Consider the following 21592-nt stretch of genomic DNA (forward strand, 5'->3'; position numbering starts at 1 on the left):
AGGGTCCTCTATACCCAAAACCCATACCCAATACCCAGGTGTTAGGGTCTTCTCTACCCGAACCCGTGAATCCTGTTCCACGCTCCTTCCGCTTCCAGATTACCTTTATAACCAGCTATCCACTCCATTCCGGCACACTCTACCGAGGACAGCCAGAGCACACTAGCCGAAACGTCAAGTTTATACTCACCGGTTCTTTTAAGAACAACACCTCGTCCAAAAGAGATTGATTCAATGTTGTACCCGCAAACCCATTTCTCATGTTTCAACCACCTTGCAAAGCTTCAAATCTTACTTGTTATTGGACCACAATTTTCATTTGAAACTAGTCAGAATTATATCACCATTTACATACATTTCCCAACTACCCACGAGGTACATTCCCGTCTGAACCAAAGAGGCACTGTTTTTTCAAATCTGCTACTTGGGAGCCATACTGGAGGCCATTTTCCATGTGATCAATGGTAGGAAAGCAAAGGATGCTAACAACAAAATAAGGATTGAAAACATGCACCAAATTCTTTAATGTGTGTAAAATGGATAACTTACCACAATTATGGCTGAAATTTATGGATTTATCATTGGCGTCTATATTGGTGATCCTTACAGCCCCTATCTTGAATGTGAAGCATATTGGCAAACGAAAATCACCAAAAATCAGTTTTTGAGAGCACAGAACATGTAAATAAAAATTTTATTTGTGATTTAGGGTATAACTTGTCTGATATAATGCCTTTCCCATTTTGAACCATGTTTGGTGGCCATTTCCGCAGCCATCTTGGATATCCTAAGAGTATCGGTCTTTTTCCAATGTTAACATCTAAAAGGTGTTACAGGACCTTAAAATGCACCTAAGAATATTGATGTCGTTAAGTTGGGGGGGGGGTGCACGGGGCCCCTATATGTAATAAACTACAATGTCTGATGCTCTGATTTTACCAATGGTTTGCATTGTGCTGGTGTCAAAGTGGCAGGAGGGCTGTCATTAATAAGGAAACTAAGGTACCCAATAAGGCATCTGCACCGACAAGCAAACTGTCGAGGTCATTTTAAAAAGTACTCGTCTTGGTTATAGACTGAAAACGATAAATCATTGATCTAAATGTGACAAACAGCCTTGTTCAAATGGGTCATCTGCATCACCTTGTGAAACTTCATCATGAAAAAGTATGTGTCATATACCTAAAAGGGAATTATGTGGACATTAGCCGTAGGCAAAGGGCCGATGTCAAATTTGTCCATATCATGAAACAGAATAATGAGCATATAAAACACCACGGGCGATTACTTTTGTTTGAACATCCATGGACCTGTTCAGTGGCTGCTCCTACGAAATGTGCACAAGAAACTTGATTTGCCATATTAATTTAACCGACCAACCACTGCTTCCGGCACATTAACAAAATGTAATACTCGATACTTTGTTGCGCAATATAACTCTATTTTATTCTTACGTTACATTCACGTCTTATTTGAACAGCTCTTGATCAGACCTATGTAATTCATTATCATCCTTGTGTATGAGTGGCCTGGCTTTTATTTTTTTTCCGAATAGATATGAAACCCATACGGAAAGGGGCACGTCACTTCCGGATCACTTCAGTTTTTCCTTTCCCAAATATTCCTGGCTCACCTTAAAGCAGAAAACGTCATTACAATGTTTGATATGTTAGATGCAAGCCCGATGGCTGCATCTTTTTTTAAAAATTGGTTTCAAATGTTTTTCGAACCCACGAGATGCACCAACGTTCAAAAAAAAAATTCACTTGAGCTTCAGTTTCTTGAGAAAACAGAATTAAACGTAGAATTACCGAGACATATTTTTCTTGATATCATTGCGTGTTCTCTCTATACCCTTGCGTCTGTAAAATTGTTACTACGTTCAAAAGTCTTGAAACTGTGGTAATCCAAATGAAAGTTTCAAGACTTCAAGAATGCGTGCAAATCAACTAACACTTGTCCTTGGTGTAGCTGATGAGACTTCGGTTGAAGGTAGACCGCTTGTCGGCGAAACACTGCGCTCCGATGCGGTCGCATTCACATATGAAGGCTTTGCATTTCTTTCTTATGGTGAATCGCGAGTAGTCGGATTCTAGCTCTGTAAAATAACAAAAGTGAATATTAGCATCTGGACAAGTTAGACAGTTACTCTGTCCCGTTTACACTTGTGTGAACATGTCTGGAACTAGCCCCACACGCGAGCTGTGAATGGCTCTCTGTTGACATTTCTATCTTACACTGTTGCAATCACAGCCACATTTCAATACAGGACGTTTACGCCTGAAATATAAATGGCAAAAGAGAGCCATTAACGGCCTTACATGTGGGTATAAAGACAAAGTTCAAACTATAGGTTTTGTCTGTTTTAAGCACAGAACAAAGGGCTTTTCGCATTTTCCATTAAATGTATTAAGAAAACTGATTGTACATTTGAGATTCTAGCACATTTCCATTTCTCACTTTTTGCTAACAGATCGACCCCAGAGCTACAAATATTGACAAGAAATAATTCAAGCATTCGGTGAGGTCATAATGACGAGATCCAGAAACCCTGTTGGACCGAAGAAGATATGGAGAATAAAGCCCTTTACACCACTTCACTTTGTCTGAACACTTCCATTTCTCGCTACCTACCAAATTTCAACCCAATAGGACATGTACATCACAAGATATAGGGCTCTAAGAAATGTACTTTCAATGTCACGTGTTTTTTACCGGAGAACGTCATCTTCATATGTGGTCAATATTTGCCGAAGTCACTTTCCTTTCAAGATATAAGCAAGGTTTGAACACAATACGACTTACAGGAGATATAGTGCATTGTGCGTTACACCTTTAATATTACGTGACCTCCATGTATTACCTGATGGCGCCATCATCACATTACATCTGGTCAATATCCGTCTTAATCACTTCCCTTTCAAGATCTCAAGATTTCAATCTTCGACTACAACGCTTCTTTTTGTTATCTGCAAAGTTTCAACTTGATTGGATATGTACTTCAGGAGATAGAGGGCTTTAAACAGTGAAGTTTTTAGGTTCACATGATTTGTCACCTGATGAAGTCATTATCACATGAGGTCCATATTTGAATAAAGCACGTCCTTTCCAAGATATCGGCAAGGTTTCAACAAAATCAGACATGCACTTCAAGAGATATAGCACTTGGAAGAATCACCTTTAATGTCACGTGACTTGTCACAAGATGACGTCATCATAACATCAAGTCATTTTTTTTACTGTGATATCATGCATACAGATGTTTTTGTACACCAAATAATAGTGAGTTCGCACACTAAGGAAGATTGCACGAATTCAAGTCAAGTACTGTTCCTTGTCATATTCTGGGCATCAAACTCTCTGTGGAATACCATCTCACGTCCAGAACAAAAAGCTTGGAAGCACACGGAGGGTGCTATCAAGGATCCAGAGTCTGACTTAAATGTGTCATAGGTCTTGTTATGTATAAACAGGAGCAAAACATTTCTGCCTGACACCTCGAAGGTTTCTGCATCCTTCAAAAAAGGGCAATACAAGTGGCAGGTCTCTTGAAAAATCCGGTAGTTACTTTAATTACAGATTTGTTTGTATGCTAATGGTATACTACCCCTATTTGATTTAATGTTTTTGACATTGTAAACATGCAAAGGTTTTTTGTGAATTTTGAGTTGAAACGGTTTAACTACTTAAGATTGAATAAACACACTTGTATTTAAAAATTCATACAATCCACGTTATGTGCTGAAGTGAAGTTAGTCAATTTCTGACAGACAGCAGAAATGAACTTCCAAATTGCCTTTAATTTGCTTATTTTATTTTTGCTGCATTCACATTATTCGTAAAAACTTTAGAGTGTAATCAATTAAGACATATACAGAGTCGAATTTACTGAAACCGAAAGAGGGAAAGATGAGAGGTAGGACTGCATGTATAACCAATATTAATTCACACGTGACACACATAGTGGCAGGTCTCATGAAAAATCAATGTTGTCTTAAATTTTTCATCTGTGTACTGTACGTCAGTGTTTTATTTGTAAATATTCTTGTACATGTATTGCAGTAATGATAAAATATGCCTGGTTTTAGGCTTATTAGGACATCACAATGTTTGTCCTTTTTTATTTTTACACAGATTTCTCTTTAAAAAATGCGAGTTGAACTTATCGCCTAGGCTGGACAGGGTTTATTGAATTTGCAGCGAAGGCAATGTAACTGCACCACGTTAAATTAACGTTAGTGCTTGACAACTGTTTGTGTTCTTGTATTATAGTGAGTGGGCCTACAGTAACCTGAGGCTGAATTATCTTACACTGGTTGCTGTAAAATGTCATAATGTGTTAACCGACTGTCCCCCAGTCAAAGGTGGCACTAAGTTTCCTACGTTGAGCCTGGGCTTACCAAACAAACGTCTAAATATGCATGTACGAAAAACTGGGCTTGTTCTTGTTCTTCAAAAACGGCACCATGGGCACGGAGCTAAGCAAGCTTAGGACTAGACTAGGCCTGTGTTAAATACACACGAAGAAAACCGTGACACATTAACAGCTTGAGCGGAAAAGAACAAGGAACAAAATATTAAATATAATTCATAAATTACCTCTCTTTATTTTGGGGGAAAAAAGACAATTCTGGGCGTTTGCAGTGCCTATTGCTGCATTGAGGTGCCGGACAGTGGGTAGAGAATGGCGAATTTCACCTGCTGACATATGCTATTGACACATCCGGGAACTTTTGAAAACTTTGCTTACTCGAATGGCCGCCGCAGCATCACGTAGTCGATTACACTTTCTGGCGGTCAGTGATCCATCTTGCGCCGCTGCGCGGCGATATATTATCATTGCTATTAGCACTTTAAACCAATAGCCCACTTCTGATTTGGACCGGAAGGAAGGGTCAAGTGATTTGACCCACAAGAGAGGAATTGAAGACCCAATTTTATTCTGCCACTTGCCGCAAAAAAGAGTGTTATGGGAGGCTACGGTTGATTTTAACAACATTCAAAGTTTAATAATAACTCACATGATTAATAGCTCACGTAATTATTTTTAGTACTATCTTTGGTTCGTTGTTTTTCCTTGGTGTAAATTTCATGACATTTGAATATTGCTGAACAATCAAAATGTTGCCTTAAAAACTTGTACAAATTCCAATGGATGAAGAAAATATTGAAAAATCAACTAAAGAGAAATCACTTGATGATGTCATCATGGCGTCATTTTCAAGGACCATCCGTGCATCAGGGTCCCTCAGTGGTACAAGTTTGATGAGGATCCAAGGCTGGAAAAGCACCAAAGTCGTGTACAGAATAAACTTGTACAAAACAAATGGACTTTTGAGCAGAAGAAGGGGAAGAACTAGACGTGCTGATTGTCCAAGGACAATGCAAGCGGCTTTTTTGCGTTTTATATTTGAAAAGATTATACTTTGATTTGTTCATCAGGTCAACTGCAATTTGAGTTGAACGATACTTCTGTATTTGTTATTTATTGGCAACAACACGTAACTGTTCTCTTGTATATCATCAGTTCGAGATGTTACTTTAATTTTGTTTTATGATTTACTTCAGGAGATATAGGGCTGTAAGGAGAGCACCAGTAATATCACATGACTTGACTCCTGCTTAGGTCATCATTACATCAGGTCATTTTTTTTCTAAAACACTCTCCCTCTGAGATATCTGCAAGGTTTGAACCCAATCGGACATGCACTTCGCGAGATATAGTGCTTTAAAGAGTGCACCTGTATTGTCACGTGACTAGTCACCTGATGACGTCAATTGTCTAAATCATTTCTGTTACCGAGTATCTGCAAGGTTTGAGCCCGCAGCCTAGCACGCACTGTCTACCGCAAGCCCACCCACATGGACAGGTATCTCCACAATACGTCCTTCCACCACCCCAAGATAAAGTCATCCGTCATCAACCGGGCCCTGGTCCGCAGGGCATACAACATCTGCGACAAAGAATTCCTCGGCCAAGAACTCCACCACATCACTGCAGCGCTGCAACGTAACGGATACAAGCCAAGCCAAGTCAAGACCCAAGATCCCAGATCCACCCCCGGCCGAAGGGTCTCCTATACCCAAAGCCAACTAGTTAAGGCCCCTAGTTCCATTACCCTCCCCTACTTAGGCAATACCTCCCACCACATCCAGCGGATTCTCCACAAGCATGGTATTCAAGTTTTTCACATAGCCCCACTACAGTTGCATCACCTGCTCACTTCGCACAAGGACCGACAGGACCCCCAGCGCAGACCGGGGGTGTACAGAATTCCTTGCCCATGCGGCAAATTGTACATCGGCGAGACGGGCAGGGACCTCCCTACCCGAATCAACGAGCACAAAGCCCATGGTAGGAAGGGAGAGCTGGAAAAGTTGTCAATAATTAAGCACTCCCACACTGAAGACCATCAAATCAACTGGAGCCAAGCTGAACTTATCACCAGCATCGAACGATGGTATCCCCGCCGCATTAGAGAAGCCATGGAAATCATCAAGCACGACACAGTTCCCCAAGACATCGGCTTCAACATCAGCGATATCTGACGCCCCATCCTCACATCCAAGTCCAATGGGTCTCCTATACCCTAGGACTCCCTAGTTAGGTTTCCCCCTCAGTTAGCCTATGGGTCTTCTCTACCCCTTGGCACCCAGCTATTAACTCTCCCACTGCCAACTCCAACTGACACGCTCCAGTAAACACACACAGGGCATGCAGCCCCAGGATCCAGTGCAGCATCCATTGTTCCCGCCATCACTGTTCCCGCCTTAACGCCTCACCGAGCTAATCCCTACGTCTGGATCCCTCTCTACACCATATAAGCTCCACTCCCAGTTAGAATCCTGCAGTCTCCTGAAGACGGACAGAGTACACAGTTTGAAACGTCGAGTTATTCCCCGGTTCTTCTCAGAACCACACATACTCAAAGAAGAGATAAATACATGGTGTTACCGCAATCTTTACTATAAACAAAGTTGGAAACTTGGTAGAGTCGTGTAGAGAAAAAAACTTGCACAAAGTAAATAGGTTTATTTCTAGGTTAGCTTCTATGTCTGTTTGAAGCAGAACATAGGGCTTCTCGCTTTTCATTGAAAAGGCCATCGTCTTGATTGCATATCTGCAAAATTTCAACCAGCTGAGACATACACTTTTGGAGATATAAGGTTTTAAATGATACACCATTAATGTCACATGAATTGTCTACTGATGACGTCATCGTCCCATGAGGTCAATTTTCGTCACACACATCCCCTTCCAGATATCTGCTAACTTTCAACATGCTGGGCCATATCCTTTTGGAGAGACAGGGCCTTAAAGAGTGCACCTTTAATGTCACGTGACTTTTGTCCTGATGACATCATCAGGCAAGGTAAACATACCTCTAAAGCTCCCCCTTTTCAAGAAGTTTGCAAGATTTGGACCCCATCAGACACGACCTAGGGCCTTGAAGTGCGTAGCTTTAATGTCACGTGACTTTTCTCCTGAAAACGGCATCATCACATGAAGTCAAAACTCATCCAAAGCACTCTGTCACAATTGAAGGAAATTGACTTATTTCACTGCCACATTTTATTTATTAGTACATTTTTCTGTGTGTTAATTATCTCCCCCGTTTGAGAAATTAGTCTGCCCTAATAGCGTAGTAAACATTAGATCTTAGACATGTAAATGATATTATGCAAATTCAGATTTGGTTGAGCGACTCTGTTTAAAAGGTTGGTTAAAAGAGCCTTGTGCATACCCAAGGCACTGCTGTGTAAGCCTTCAGGGTGTGGGGTCACCATATATTCCTGTGTGGAATTGTGTGTGTTACTGAGTACACCAGGGCGCGGCCCAACCTAAGAAGCCAGTTTTAACAGAAACTCTAAGTTATTTAAAATTTGTTTAATATGTAACTAAGAGTAACAGGATTGCCTGGGACAAATTTCCAGGAATATTTTTGTAACTAAAGTCACAAACATCATAAGTGTCAAATTGGCATTGGCATTTTGTAATTTGATAAATTTTCATGAAGGGTATTTCTCTCTAGGGATCGAGATACAAGTACAAATATTGGAAGTAATTTTCACTCTCGAACTATATGGGCTTATTTTCGCAAAACAATTATGCATCGTATTAATGGGGCTTTTCCCACTGAGGAGCTACCCGGAGACTGGGTTCCAGGTCTTTGGTGGACCACATCTCGTGGGAGTCAGATATCCTGTGTAGATTTGTGTTGAAATATTCTTGATAACCTGTTTCCGATGTGAAGTAAGTCGGGAGCAACACCATACTGTACCCAACTGTCTTCAATCCAGTGTGTGATAAGTACCTGTCTTTGTTGGACAAGCCCGGTCAACTGGTTACCAACTTACACATATTCACCTGTGGGCAAGGACAGTGTCCAGATGGGTACGTCATTCTGGCATTCCGGTCTGCCCAGTGAGCCAACAGTTATTGGACAGGGAATATTTCTTCAGAATTTCATATAGCCAGGGACACTTATTTCCAGAGAGTAAACTGGTTGTGGAAATCTTAGTGTCGTGTCACTTGGCACCAGAGTCAGTCATACTAGTTAACCAAATGTTAATTTTAATTTTTTTTCTAGCAGTAATCTTTGTGATTATTTTTTTTGTATAATTAAATAGATATACCAGTATGGTCAACATAAATTAATGGTCCTGCGTTTTATCGAATAGTCAATTTATTTCTTCCATCTTCACCGTCGTCCTCCGTGGGAAGCACAGACACATGGTGTGACACACTCCCTTTCCAAGATATCTGCAAGATTTGATACCGATCAGACACGTACTTCAGGAGATATGGGGCCTTAAAGAGTGCACCCTTAATGTCACGTGACTTGTCTCCTGATGACGTCATTATCACATAAGGTCAATATACCTCTAAAGCACTCCCTTTTCAAGATATCTGCAAGATTCAACCCGATCAGACATATACTTCAGGAGATATGGGGCCTTAAAGAGTGCACCTTTAATGTCACGTGACTTGACTCCTGATGACGTAATTATCACATAACGTCAAATCAAAATTCCTCTAAAGCACTCCCTTTTCAAGATATCTGCAACATTTGAACCAAATTGGATATACATTTTTGGAGATATTGTACTTTAAATGGTGCACCTCTAATGTCACGTGACTCGTCTGCTGAGTGCATTGCCTACCACATGAGGTCAATTTCCGTTTCTAAACCTCCACTTCCTAACTACCCGCAAGGTTTCAACCTAATAAGACATATACAATACAATATCTAATACTAAACATTATACTTACCACGGAAAAAACACAGATTATAGATATCTTAAACATTTGTCCCTTTGGCGTTCCATGCAATGCGATCTGCTGTCGGCAGCACGTGGTCGGCATTTTGCCAAGTCCTGAGCATATGCCTTACGCACTCTGCGCAGTCTATGTTGCAGGCAGATATTTGGTGTCCACACACACACAGTAGCATATACACAGCATGCAAAATGGGATTTCGGAGTAGGCAATTTATATTTTAAGGGTTTTTTTTTGTCGGTATCGCGTCATGTGTATGAAAAAGTAAATAAAAAAGAACAGACGTAATGCCTTCTTTGCAAAATTGCGAAAAGGCCAAAAAAAGAGAGAGCTTCTATGTCTGTTTGCAACAGAACATGGGCTTTTTTGCTTTTCATTGAAAAGGCCATCGTTGTGATTGCGTATCTGCAAAATTTCATCCCGCTGGGACATATACTTTTGGAGAAATAAGGCTTTAAAGGATACACCTTTAATGTCACATGACTCGTCTACTGACGACATCATCATCCCATGAAGTCAATTTTCGTTTATCACACGTCTTCTTTCAAATATCTGCTAACTTTCATCCCGTTGTTCTATGTCCTTTCGAGACACAGGGCCTTAAAGAGCGCACCTTTAATGTCACGTGACTTGTCTCCTGATGACGTCATGATCACATAATGTCAATATTCCTCTGAAGCACTCCCATTTCAAGATATATGCAAAATTTGAACCCAATCGGAAATGTACGTCAGTAGATATAGGGCCTTAAAGAGTGCACCTTTAACCTCGCTTGACTTGCCCCACGATAACGTCATCATCACATGACCTCAACATTCGTCTGTAGCTCTTGTCTTTCTGGTTATCTGCAAAATCTCAACCAGATAGGACTTGGCCTTTAAGGCTTTGAAGTTTACACATTTAATGCCAATTCACGTTGCATATGATGACGTCATTACGATGATTTTCTTCTTGGACCTTCTCTAGCCTGTGGTTTAAAGCAAGAACATATAATATATCACCAGTGACATTTATAAGAGTTTCATAGTCAGGCCCCTGAAAAAAAGTGTACAAAACATTCAAAAATTAATATAAAATCAAGCAACCAAAAGTGTGCCTTGTAAACGTGTAGAAAGTCAACGGGCTTAGATAAATCTGCAAAATCATTAATGAACCACTTGAAAATGCCCTCATGACGTTATTCTTCTAGACACATCTACGCATAGGGTTCCTTCATCGGTACAAGTTTGATGCAGATCCAAAGTTGTAAAAGCATTAAAGTCATGTGTATGAAAAGGTGCACAAATTCAATGAGATTTTGAACAGAAGAAGAAGAAGAAACGAGAGCTTATCTATCTGTTTGACAACAGAACGTAGGGTTTTTTTTTTGCATTCCTTTGTACATTTGAACAACTTAGTCATCATCACATCAAGTCATGTTTTGTGTAAAACACCTTCCTTTTAAGTTATTTGCACGGTTTCAACCAGATAGATCATGTACTTCAGGAAGTATAGAGCCTTGAGTAGTGCACTTATAAAGTCACGTGACTTGTCTCCTGATGACGTCATCATCACATAAGGTCAATATTCCTCTAAAGCACCCCATTTTTAAGATATTTGCAATATGTGAACACGATCAGACAGTGACTTCAGGAGATATAGGGCCTTAAAGAGAAACCTTTAAAGTCTCTGGAATTGTCTCCTGATGACGTCATCATCAGACAATTTCTATATTCCTCTAACGCACTCTCTTTTCGAGATATCTGCAAGATTTAAATACGATCAGACGTTTGCTTCAGGAGATAAAAGGCCTTATTGAGTGCACTTTTTAGGTCACGTGACTTGTCTCCTGATAGGACATCATGATCACATGAGGTTAATAAATCTCTGAAGCTCTTCTTTTTCAAGATATCTGGAAGATTTGAACCCATCATGACATGCACTTAGGGAAATATAGGGCCTTAAATAGTACACGTTTAATGTCACGTGACTATTCTCCTATTGACATCTTCATCACATGAGGTCAATATTCCTCTAAAGCACCCCCTTTTCACAATATCTGCAAGATTTGAACCCAATCTGACATGTACATCAGGAGATGTAGGGCCTTAAAGAGTGTACCGTTAATGTCAGCTGGCATGGGACAAAAAATAATCAAATATCAATATCAAATAAGGAGATGATGTCACCATGACGTCATAAATTAGGCTTTTATTTTGCATCATGGCCTTTGCGGGCTGTAACTTTGATGATCAATGAAAATCGCCAAGCAACCAAAATTGTGTCTTGAAAACGTGTACAAGGTCAATCGGCTAAACTAAATACGTAAAATCAATAATAAATCACTTGATGACGTCATCATGATGTCATTCTTGTAGACACCTCTACGCATAAGGGGTCTTCATTGGCACAAGTTTGAATATCCAAATTAGTAAAGCATTAAAGTCGTGTATAGAAAAAGCGTCCACATATTAAATGGGATTTTGCGCAGAAGAAGACGGGGAAGAAACGAAAGCTTATCTTTCTGTTTGGCAACACTGGATTGTACATTTGAACTCAGGCATCATAACATCGTCATTTTTCGTTAATAAATCCTCTCTCTCAAGTTTTGAGACTTTTGCAAAGTTTCAACAAGATACAGCACGTATTTCAGGAGATATAGGGCCGTAAAGAGTGCATCTTTAATGTCACGTGGCTTGTCTCCTGATAGCATAATCATCACATGAGGTGAATATTTCTCTCAAGCACGCCATTTTCAAGATATCTGCAAGATTTGGACCCTATCAGACATATGCCCTAAGAAGTGCACATGTAACGTCACGTGACTTATCCCCTGATGACGTAATCAGCACAGGAGGTCAGCATTCCTTTAAAAAACTACCTCTTCAAGACATCTGGAAGATTTGAACCCGATAGGACAGCTCGGACAGCTACTTCGTGATATATAAGGCAGTAAAGAGAGCACATTTAATGTCACGTAACTTGTCTTCTGATGACGTCATTATCACATGATGTCCAAATTCCTCTAAAGCACTCCCTTTTCAAGATATCTGCAGGATTTGAAGCCAATTGGATATACGCTTCAGGAGATATACTACTTTAAAGGAGGCATCTTTAATGTCACCTGACTCGTCTGCTGATGGTATTGTCATCAGGTGAGATCAGTTTCCGTTTGTGAACCTTCCCTTCCTCACTACCTGCAAGGTTTTAACCCAATAAGACATGTACAATACAATATACAAAACCAAACATTATAGTTATTGCGGAAAAGGCACAGATTAAACATTTTAAACATTTGTCCCTTTTGGCGCTCCATACAATACGATCCGCTCTCCCCCACCACGATGTCGGCAATTTGCCAAGTCCCAAGAATATGCCCCACGCACACAGTAGCCTAGACACAGTATGCGAATGGGATTTTTGAGCTGGCAATTTATATTGTAAGGGGGTTTTTGTCGACAGGGCTTCATGTGCGTGAATTAGTGCACCAGTTATGCATCTCATGGAGCATTTCGTGGACAATTCACGTCTATATCTCTTACAGTTGATTTTTTTTTACCAAATTTTGAAAATAAAAGAAGTTGTTATTGTAACTTCCAGTCTGATGACGTCATCAGCCCCACAATTCACACACGTGTTAACTGGATAAAGATGATTATCTACATCAATTTCCAGACGATTCAGACAAACTTCGCCACAGACATGTATGCAAAATTCATTTTTTTTTAATTTTTAACCTGTCGCTAGAGGGCGCTCAACAATTAGGTGACGTCGTCAGTAGATGATTTGAAGAATACCATACCCCAACAGACTAACACCGTTGAAAAAACGTGATACCTATTACCACTTTTAAGCAATAAGACCACTTCTGGTTCAGACTGGAAGAAAGGCTCACGTGATTTGACCCTCACGAGATGAATTAAAGACCACATTTTCTCCTTGCACTTGCTGCAAACAGAATGTTACGGGAGGCCACAGTTGATTTTATATGGATTTTTATAAATTAAATGGAATATTTAAATATTCAAAATTTAATAATAAATTGCTTGATGACGTCACCACGACCTGAATATTTACGTATTGTTTTCGCTTCATGGTGGTTGCTTGGTATAACTTTGATGACGATCGAATTTTGCTAAGTTACCAAAACAGTGCCTCCAAAAACGTGTACAGAGTCAATTTGCTGAAAGATATTGAAAAATCAATAATAAATCCCCAGACAAATGTACGCATAAGGGAATCCCAGTACCAGTTATTTTTGATTTTGCCGATGAATTGAGTAAGCCGCTCACAAATATCTTTAATACATCGTACCAGGAAAGTCTTTTTCCAAACCAGTGGAAAAAGGCAATTATTGTTCCTATTTCGAAAAAGTGTTATCCGCTCACATGGAATAAGTTACGGCTAGTTACGGCCGTTACTAACCATTTTGCTAAAGTGGCCGAACATTTTGTTGTTTAGTGGGTTACGTCAGATATTCACATGAATTTAGATCGAAACCAATTTGGTTATACAAAAGGGGTATCAACAACTCATTATCTTGTTAAGCTTGTAGACAATTTTTGTTCTCATGCTGAATCCGTCACGGTAAGAAGTTATAGTAAGGATCCTTGTAATTACAGATTTTAGTAAGGCATTTGACCATGTTGATTACAATGATCTCATTCAGGATCTACTTCGTATGGGCACACGCCCATCTTTAATCCCGTGGATATGTAACTTCTTAACTCGGCGCTCTGATTGTGTCAGGTACAAAAATGTGTTGTCTGACTTCAATGTTTTGAAAGGTGGTCTACCTCAAGGGACAAAAGTTGGCCCACTAGGTTTTTTGGCTAAATTCAATGGAACTGTCAATTCTGGGAACACTGTTAATAACAGGGTTCTGAGTCTGAAATATGTTTATGATATGACTTTGAATCAGCTCTGACTAAATGCAATCTTGTGTCTCTTCAAAGTCGTCAAAAAGACCTTTGTTCAGACTTTGCAGCCAAATTGAAGTCCTCCAATACATTCCATACGTGGTTACCACAGTCGAGACATAGTCAAGTGCAATATCAACTCAGAAATGCCACAAACCTGTCCACATTAGCATGTAAGACCAAACGTCACAGTAGTCCCATACCATATTATGTAAGTCTGCTGAATTGTTGATCTGTTAAGGGTTGATTGTAGTTGATTTGTGTTTTTGTGAGCATTGGTCATAACAGTGCAATTTTCTGTTTTATTTTTTTAAGTGATTTTCATTTTCTGCTTGTTGTTTTGTGTTTATTTTAGATGAGATGCGTCTACTTCACATCCTTAACTGTTTAATGCTTTAATGTTTTATTTATTGAACAGTTAATATGTGTTTACTGTGGCAATTCAGCCTCCGAGCTACAATCACAGTGTTTGAAATAAACCATTAATACTACTACTACTACTACTAATCACAAGATTACGCTCAACATAAAAAAGCACAAGAGAGTTGGTGTCAGTGGTATACAGTGCAACACAGTAAGAGTTAGAAGCCATGACTGCAATGGCACAACTCCCACCGGTTCGTTAGTGACACAGGCAGATGCGTCACCATTTGCAGGCTCCCATTGGATTGTCGCTGAAGTTGTGCATTAACTTCCGGTTTTATGGTTCCATGTAAACGGCGATCAATGCATCCATAACTCTATACATGCAGCGCATGTGCAGTGGGCGTGGTTTAAATCCTGGTGTCAACGATGCAGTGATAGAGATCGACACGTATCACCAAATATGGTCATAACGTTTTATTTTTTTAGCTCTCACTCCAGGCATACATCACAAACCTGTAAACTACCATTGGCCAGACCCCAACTACTGCTGAGTAAAAGTTCTTGAAGGATCAGCCACCTGAAGGACGCCATATATGCTCGCTACCAGGAACTGGATCACATTGTTCAGTTACAGAAATGACTGCACGGTCGTGGCTGTTTGGGTAGCGACCTCATATTACTTGTATTTTCACAGCAGCGCAATGAAGTGCAGTTAAAGCTGACCTGAGGGATGTATTAGCTACCATAAAACAGTCGTACAGGTTAGGCACGACCGATGTGTGTTCGGTCCCCATAGACTGTGCCTGCATTTAGTTTGTGTTTTCGCGCATGCGCAATAGTAACATATGGTCGGCCTGAAAATTGATATTCTAGTCGACGACAAATATCGGTGGTAACCCCTTGAGGGATTTGTCCTGCCATTTATTTGAAGACCTCGTGTGTGAATGAATTGCAAAGAATCTATCAAATGGTGATATATATAACTTCTGGTAAGAAATTGGAACTCCCGAAACGAACTGAAGGGGAAAATGTCCATTTTTTGACAAAGGATAATTATGGATGTTGAGAACTCATGAATATGGATAATAATCTGTGGGACTCCGCCTACTTAAGTGCACTTGCCCAGTCTTGGTGTCTTGACCAGAACATGTCAAGGGGAAACACTGAGTTCATGGCTTGAGCACACGGCTTTCCAGCGTTCTGGTAGTGATTTGGCCAACTGGTAAATATCCGCTATTCGTAGAGGGACATTGGGCATCTTGGCGACCTTTTCACGAACGCCATGTATTTATTTTATGTGTAAATTGGGGACATTTTGCTTCTCTTAGTGACTTCAGTCACGCAACCTTTTCTCACGTCTTTCCTGTCTCGTTTCAATGTACGTGCATGTAGTATGGCATGGGTGGACCGGTGCGTGTACGTGCCATGGATGCATGAACTTGTGTACATGTACATTGTACTTTTCTGCTGTGACCCCTGACCCAGGACTTGCAGTTTGTGCGAGCGTGCTTTTATAATCTTTCCAAGCTGTCAATGGGCGACACAACTGCACAAATAACGTTACACATTTGGATCATTATGGGTTTACATTTTACTTTGCAGACAATTACTCCTCTGGTGCTGTCATTATTGTTGTTTTTATTTATGCTAAAATTTAATGTCATATTGCAGAACAGCATTGAACGCATGCAGCGCATCAAGTACATTTAATTAATCCAGGGATTGTTGGCAAGGTGCTGGATGACGGTGTGATTTTCTTTGTAATTTATAATTTGAATCATATATGATTGTATTAATCACAGATAATGACTGTGCAATGCAAGTTATTTTTACTCAGGATTTGCTACAGCAGGTATTTGTTTCTGCTGGGACTTTGTCTCAGCTGAATTTTGGTGTAGCTGAGATTTTGTTACGGCTGAAAGTCAATAAACCCACCATCAAGTATCATTAACTTTGATTGACTGCTCTCTCTTTCTGGAGGATAACATCTCACCCAATGTGGGCTCAGGGCTTGCTTACCCCGAACCGACGCACACGTGTCGCTTCACTTCATGAAAAAAATATTGGGTTTTTTGCTAACTTTGTGTCTAATTTTCACAATTTTGCCATGTTTATACCCTCAAATAACTTTGATGTCACGCGAAAGACTACTAACTCTTGTGATAAAGAAGTTCATTACTTCTAGGTAGAAATTTTTTTTTTAAATTCACTTCGTTTTTCATTGGGACCCAATTTCGTCATTTTCACCCTCAGGTCTTCGGTGATACTGTCTGGAAGACTGATGAATCGTTTGTATCCATTGGTTCATTTCTTTAAGATCAAAAAGCAATTTGCCTGAAATGCAGTTCGTTTTTCATGCAGATTCAAATTTCTGCACTGAGTCCGACACGACCGACAGCGGTCAAAAACTAGATGTTCGGATTTTGGGCATGGCATACACGTACACTCTCACCCTGAGCTCGATGTTGATCAATTACTTTTGGGATCCACATGTCCAAGTCAAAAAGTCATTTTACTGGCTTCTGGCTGTAAACTAAATGAGGAGCATGAACATACGTGGACCGTAAACTGACCCGGTGATCAGAATCTCCAAGTGGAGAAAACAGTCTTCGCTTTTGGGCGTGGCTGCCCGAAGGTTGACGTCACACTCACGAACTGGATTGACACCTGGTGCGCGCCCGTTATATACCTTTTGGACCAATAGCTTGTGGTAATTTGACAATGCAGGCGCATCAAGCTTACTGCTTAGACTCAAATTCATTGATAGAAAGAAATTTTATGCGAATCAATTTTTATATCTTATTTCACTCTTCAATGTTTTTAAAATTCATTTTCATTAAGATAGTATTATTTATTTGAATTGACGCAGTTGTGACTACATGACCAAGTACGTGCATCCAATTGCAGCAAAGTATGAATCCAAATGTAAAGAATAGATCAAACTTAATAATTATGACTTACTACATTTGATGGTACACTTGCCAGAAACTTTGGATTTTGTGTAGTCGTAAGTGGTGGCATACGTTTCTATGCTCCAGCAGCCCATTTCATCCGTTGCTCTCTCGTAACATTCGTCGTGTTGTTTACAACACCTGAATAGAAACGGATTTGAATGTAATTTAATAAAAAGGGTCCAGAGCTCAGAGGGCCGTATCATATACAGTGGTGGCTAATTCAGGTTTTCTATTCACTTAAAGCTTCGCACTTATGGACTTGTTTTACAAATGGCGCTGGGTATTTCAGTAATGCCAAAGTTTGTGGATACCTGGTCGACACATAACGTTTTTGACTGAACCAGTGAATTAACCTCAAATCCTCTACAGGGACATTGAATGGAAATATTGCAATCCTGTTTTAAATCGGCCAAGTATGCCATTCAGAGACTTACCCTGAAAATTACAACTATTAGCACTCTTTTTAACATTTGATTAAAAGAACTCTTTTTGGGAGGGGAGGAGGATGAACCTTAAAGAGACAGCTTAGCACAAATCAGCTTGAAAGGGTTGACTTTAAGCATTGGTGTTACGTACCTGTCAGTGTCGTCCAAGGGTGTGCCCTTCCCGCCGCGGCCACAATAACAGCCATAGCCGTTGTATTCTAACCCTTCCAGGACGTTAAGATTTCCCAGGCACATGACCATCTTGCCAAATTGGTATAGGTTCTGAATCTCCCCTGCTGACGCAGCGCCTGTCGGGTCAAAGAGAGAAATGAAAATTATTTGGAATTTGAGCAGTCATCCTAACACAATTAGTTGAACATGTTGGCTTGTTACCGGTATTACAGGGCAAAAAATATTGAAAGTTTGAAGGAAGAAAATTTACATAAATATTTGTGTATATATTGCAAGTATCAACACCTGCTAAGAAAACGAAATAATAGCCTACAACATGACTTGTTTGACGATCGTTCTTAAAATCGAAACGTGTCAGCATTATCATTAATATTACATCATTTCATACGAAAGGTGACCAATGGAACTTGTGTATGTGAAAAAGACGACAGGCACCACGAACACTTCAGCTTTGACCCGTTCAACTAATCGACTAATCTCTCAATCGGGTGAACAACAGTCGTATACGGACACAGTGCATCAGAGGTTGAGGTAACACCTGCAGCTTACGACTGGCAATCACAACAAATTGTACTACTTTTTAATAACTCAGTGGTGGATGGATATGTCAGTAATGTATAAGTACAAAAAAGTACGGTTAAGTTGGTTATATGTGCTTCAAGTCGTTACAATTATCCAATCGATGCAAAGCGGTAAACACAAGTGATGCACCATCTGTTCATAGGGCTATAATAAAGAATGCTTCAAGAGTAAACTAAAGGACGTAAACTTACCTGCCAGGGAAACCGTAGTCACTATAACAACGAGAAAATTCATGGCGAAGGTTATCTGATGATGGTTGAAATATTGAAGAATTAGTGCCAGTTGCTTGATGCTTACGGTGTGAAAAATTTAGAAGTCTGTGGTTGTTTTAAATGTTGATACTACGCTGATAGTTTCGCGTTTTGTTCCGTGCGTTCAAAGCCTATCAAAAATGGATGAGGAAAAGCTAATTATAAGTTCAATAAAACATTTCCAGGCTTAGAAAGATGCAGGAACGAAATCAAGCATGATTGGACTGTTTTGAAAAAGAAACAATGTGATTTCACGAGGACTAAATTTTAAGCATCGATAGAGTTAAAAAAAGACTGCAAAGATCAGAGAATGTATGGACGGTGTACAATGATAAGGTTATGCCAGTGTATTTTGCACTCTTATAAAGAAAATAATATTAAGATTTCAGAAGCATATGTTGAAATAAATCAAAATGCGCATTTTTTTACGTTTTCATTAAACAAAATTTAATCGAAAACGTTTTGTAAAAAGTAAAAATCCAACGTTAGTGCATTAATAAAGGTATTTATTTCCATTCCACCTGATTTAATCGAGTCTTTGTTATACCCAAAACAACACTTTTACAGAAAATCATCAACCCAGAATTCATTTGCACCATTTTGGTTTTAAAATCGATACGAATGGTTTCGAATTGTGGTGCCCGGAATGGCCCCCTGATATCGTCATTGACATGGTACAAGGATTGGCCTGGTCCGCATTTTTACCACAAGTTTGGCAAAGCATTAATTTGGAACCGTGAGAATGATCTTTTAATTATAACGTTTCCGTTACAAAATGTGCATTATAAACAGTTTTGCACGGAAACATATGTTACATTGAAACCCAGTTTGCAAACATTTTATTACACGGGAGATGGCTAATTTTTGCATGAAATCATTTTTACAAATCTTCTATTTACAATAATTCTGCTTTTTATCAGCAAAAGCGTATTTTTCTTAATTTTTATAGAAGTATCAAAATTTGGTCTTTCTACCACATGAACGGAGTGAATAATTCGTACAAAAGGTGTTCAATGGTTTTGGCAAACAAAAACAAAATGCAACTTCCCACGGGTTTATTCTAACTATGTGAATGTCAAATGTCTAATAAAATCCTTGATGTAAAAACTTATCCGAATGTTCACTGCTCAGAAAGAGGTTTTTGCTGAACAAACCAGAGTGAAATACTATGGCATAACTAGGGAGGACACGGGGACACGTTACCACAGCAAATGCCCGTGCCCCCTGTTGGAAATCCATGCAGTTGTAGGCCGCTGCAGCTCATTGTCTTTTGGTGCTCCTTTGAAAAATGTGTGCAGCCCCAGGTGCCCGGACATAAATATCCCTCGTTATACCCACTGGTCAAATACCCAGTATTTCAAACGAGAGACATTCGCTGCACAAATCTATCCGAATGCCCAATGTCCAGCATCTCAAAAATGAGACATTCACTGTACAAACCTCTGTGAATGTCCAATGTGTTTCCAAGAAATACGACATTCGCTGTACTTACCATGTGAATGTCCAATATAAAACTAACTTCACTGTTATATCTAAGGTGCTAAATTTACGCTCTTGAAATTACAAGCATCAATCAAATAGCTGATAACCATACAATCAACATCTTGGATGCCTCTTGCAGTATCAACTTAAAGTTCCAAACTTACCCCACAACATGGGAGACAAAGGTTTGATCCTAAACACCGACGCAGACAGACTGTAGTGTTTTAAGCGCCCTGGGGCTTTTATTGGCACACGTGGAAGAGGGCACAAACCGTTTTGGCACTCTTCCAGTAATGAGTACGAAACCTCGTTATTCATTGAAAAAATAACAAATACTGGGAAAATGAGAGGGCATATTTTGCCCTGGCTCTATTGGACTTAACGACTGGAAGTGAGACATTGCCGTCTACACCTCTTAAAATTATTGCTAGCGTAAGGAGTGTCAGTGATTTCCACAGGTATAGGGACACTTATCTTTTCATAAATGATACGTGTGGAATACGAAGTAAAGTAATCATTTACATTAAAACTGACTGATGAAAAAAAGCTTTGAAACAAGATCAATTTAGAACTTATAGAATACACTAAATGTTGCGGGTACAACACCCACATAAGTTGGACTTTATTTGTTATTTGCCTACACTTAACGTTGATTTTGAGCACGCATATCGACAATATTATAACTCTGCGAGTGATAAAAAACCGCATCAACATTGAGACAAATTCATTTCGGGGTAGACAGTCCAAGACTTCACTTTGAAACTGTTCCAGGTAAAAGTTAATCGATAATTTGTACTAAATTTCAATAACTATACTAAACTCTCACTCAAACACTGCTAACATTAATTTCCAAAGAATAAACAACACAAAAGGCAATGTAATGGCTCAACCTCGAATATGAACAGTACACACTATCACAAATATCAAATTCATCAAAACAAAAAATTTGAAGGTGCTTTATCACGTTGTCTGATGGTCGATAATTTTGGCCATGTTGTAGATGATATGCAATTAAAAATGCTAATTAAGCTTATTTTTCAAACTAATTTTTGATTTTCGAGCTAGAGGGCATCGGTGAAGAAATTAAATCAAATTTCCTGACTAATTGTTACCTGTGTACAATAATGAATAAATGATGAATAAAATGAGTATTTTAGCAAAT

The 21592-nt window shown here is 39.5% G+C and overlaps 1 protein-coding gene across 1 annotated transcript; it reads right to left on the reverse strand.

The window, feature by feature from the left end:
- Nucleotides 1-1420: 1420 nt before the first annotated feature.
- On the reverse strand, nt 1421-20713 carry LOC110973092 (phospholipase A2 AP-PLA2-I). Its single transcript, XM_022223580.2, has 5 exons — nt 20595-20713; nt 18889-19079; nt 18075-18231; nt 17506-17636; nt 1421-2098 (listed from the first exon to the last, which is right to left on the reverse strand). Exons 2-5 carry the CDS (start codon nt 18929-18931, stop codon nt 1950-1952), a joined length of 480 nt encoding a protein of 159 aa, XP_022079272.1. The 5' UTR covers nt 18932-19079; nt 20595-20713; the 3' UTR covers nt 1421-1949.
- Between the last annotated feature and the right edge of the window lie 879 nt (nt 20714-21592).

Source organism: Acanthaster planci, linkage group LG03 (genome assembly GCF_054643075.1).
Source record: "Acanthaster planci isolate LZ-2023a linkage group LG03, COTS_SCS, whole genome shotgun sequence".
NCBI classification, from domain to species: domain Eukaryota; kingdom Metazoa; phylum Echinodermata; class Asteroidea; order Valvatida; family Acanthasteridae; genus Acanthaster; species Acanthaster planci.

What these genes read in the sequence shown, in the direction of transcription:
- LOC110973092 (XM_022223580.2), bottom strand. Translation starts at nt 18,931, where the DNA reads ATGAATTTTCTCGTTGTTATAGTGACTACGGTTTCCCTGGCAG. An exon ending in GACTACGGTTTCCCTGGCAG is followed by an intron (nt 18,232 to 18,888) that starts GTAAGTTTACGT and finishes TTGACCCGACAG; the next exon opens with GCGCTGCGTCAGCAGGGGAG. An exon ending in CAAGTGTACCATCAAATGTA is followed by an intron (nt 2,099 to 17,505) that starts GTAAGTCATAAT and finishes GTTATTTTACAG; the next exon opens with AGCTAGAATCCGACTACTCG.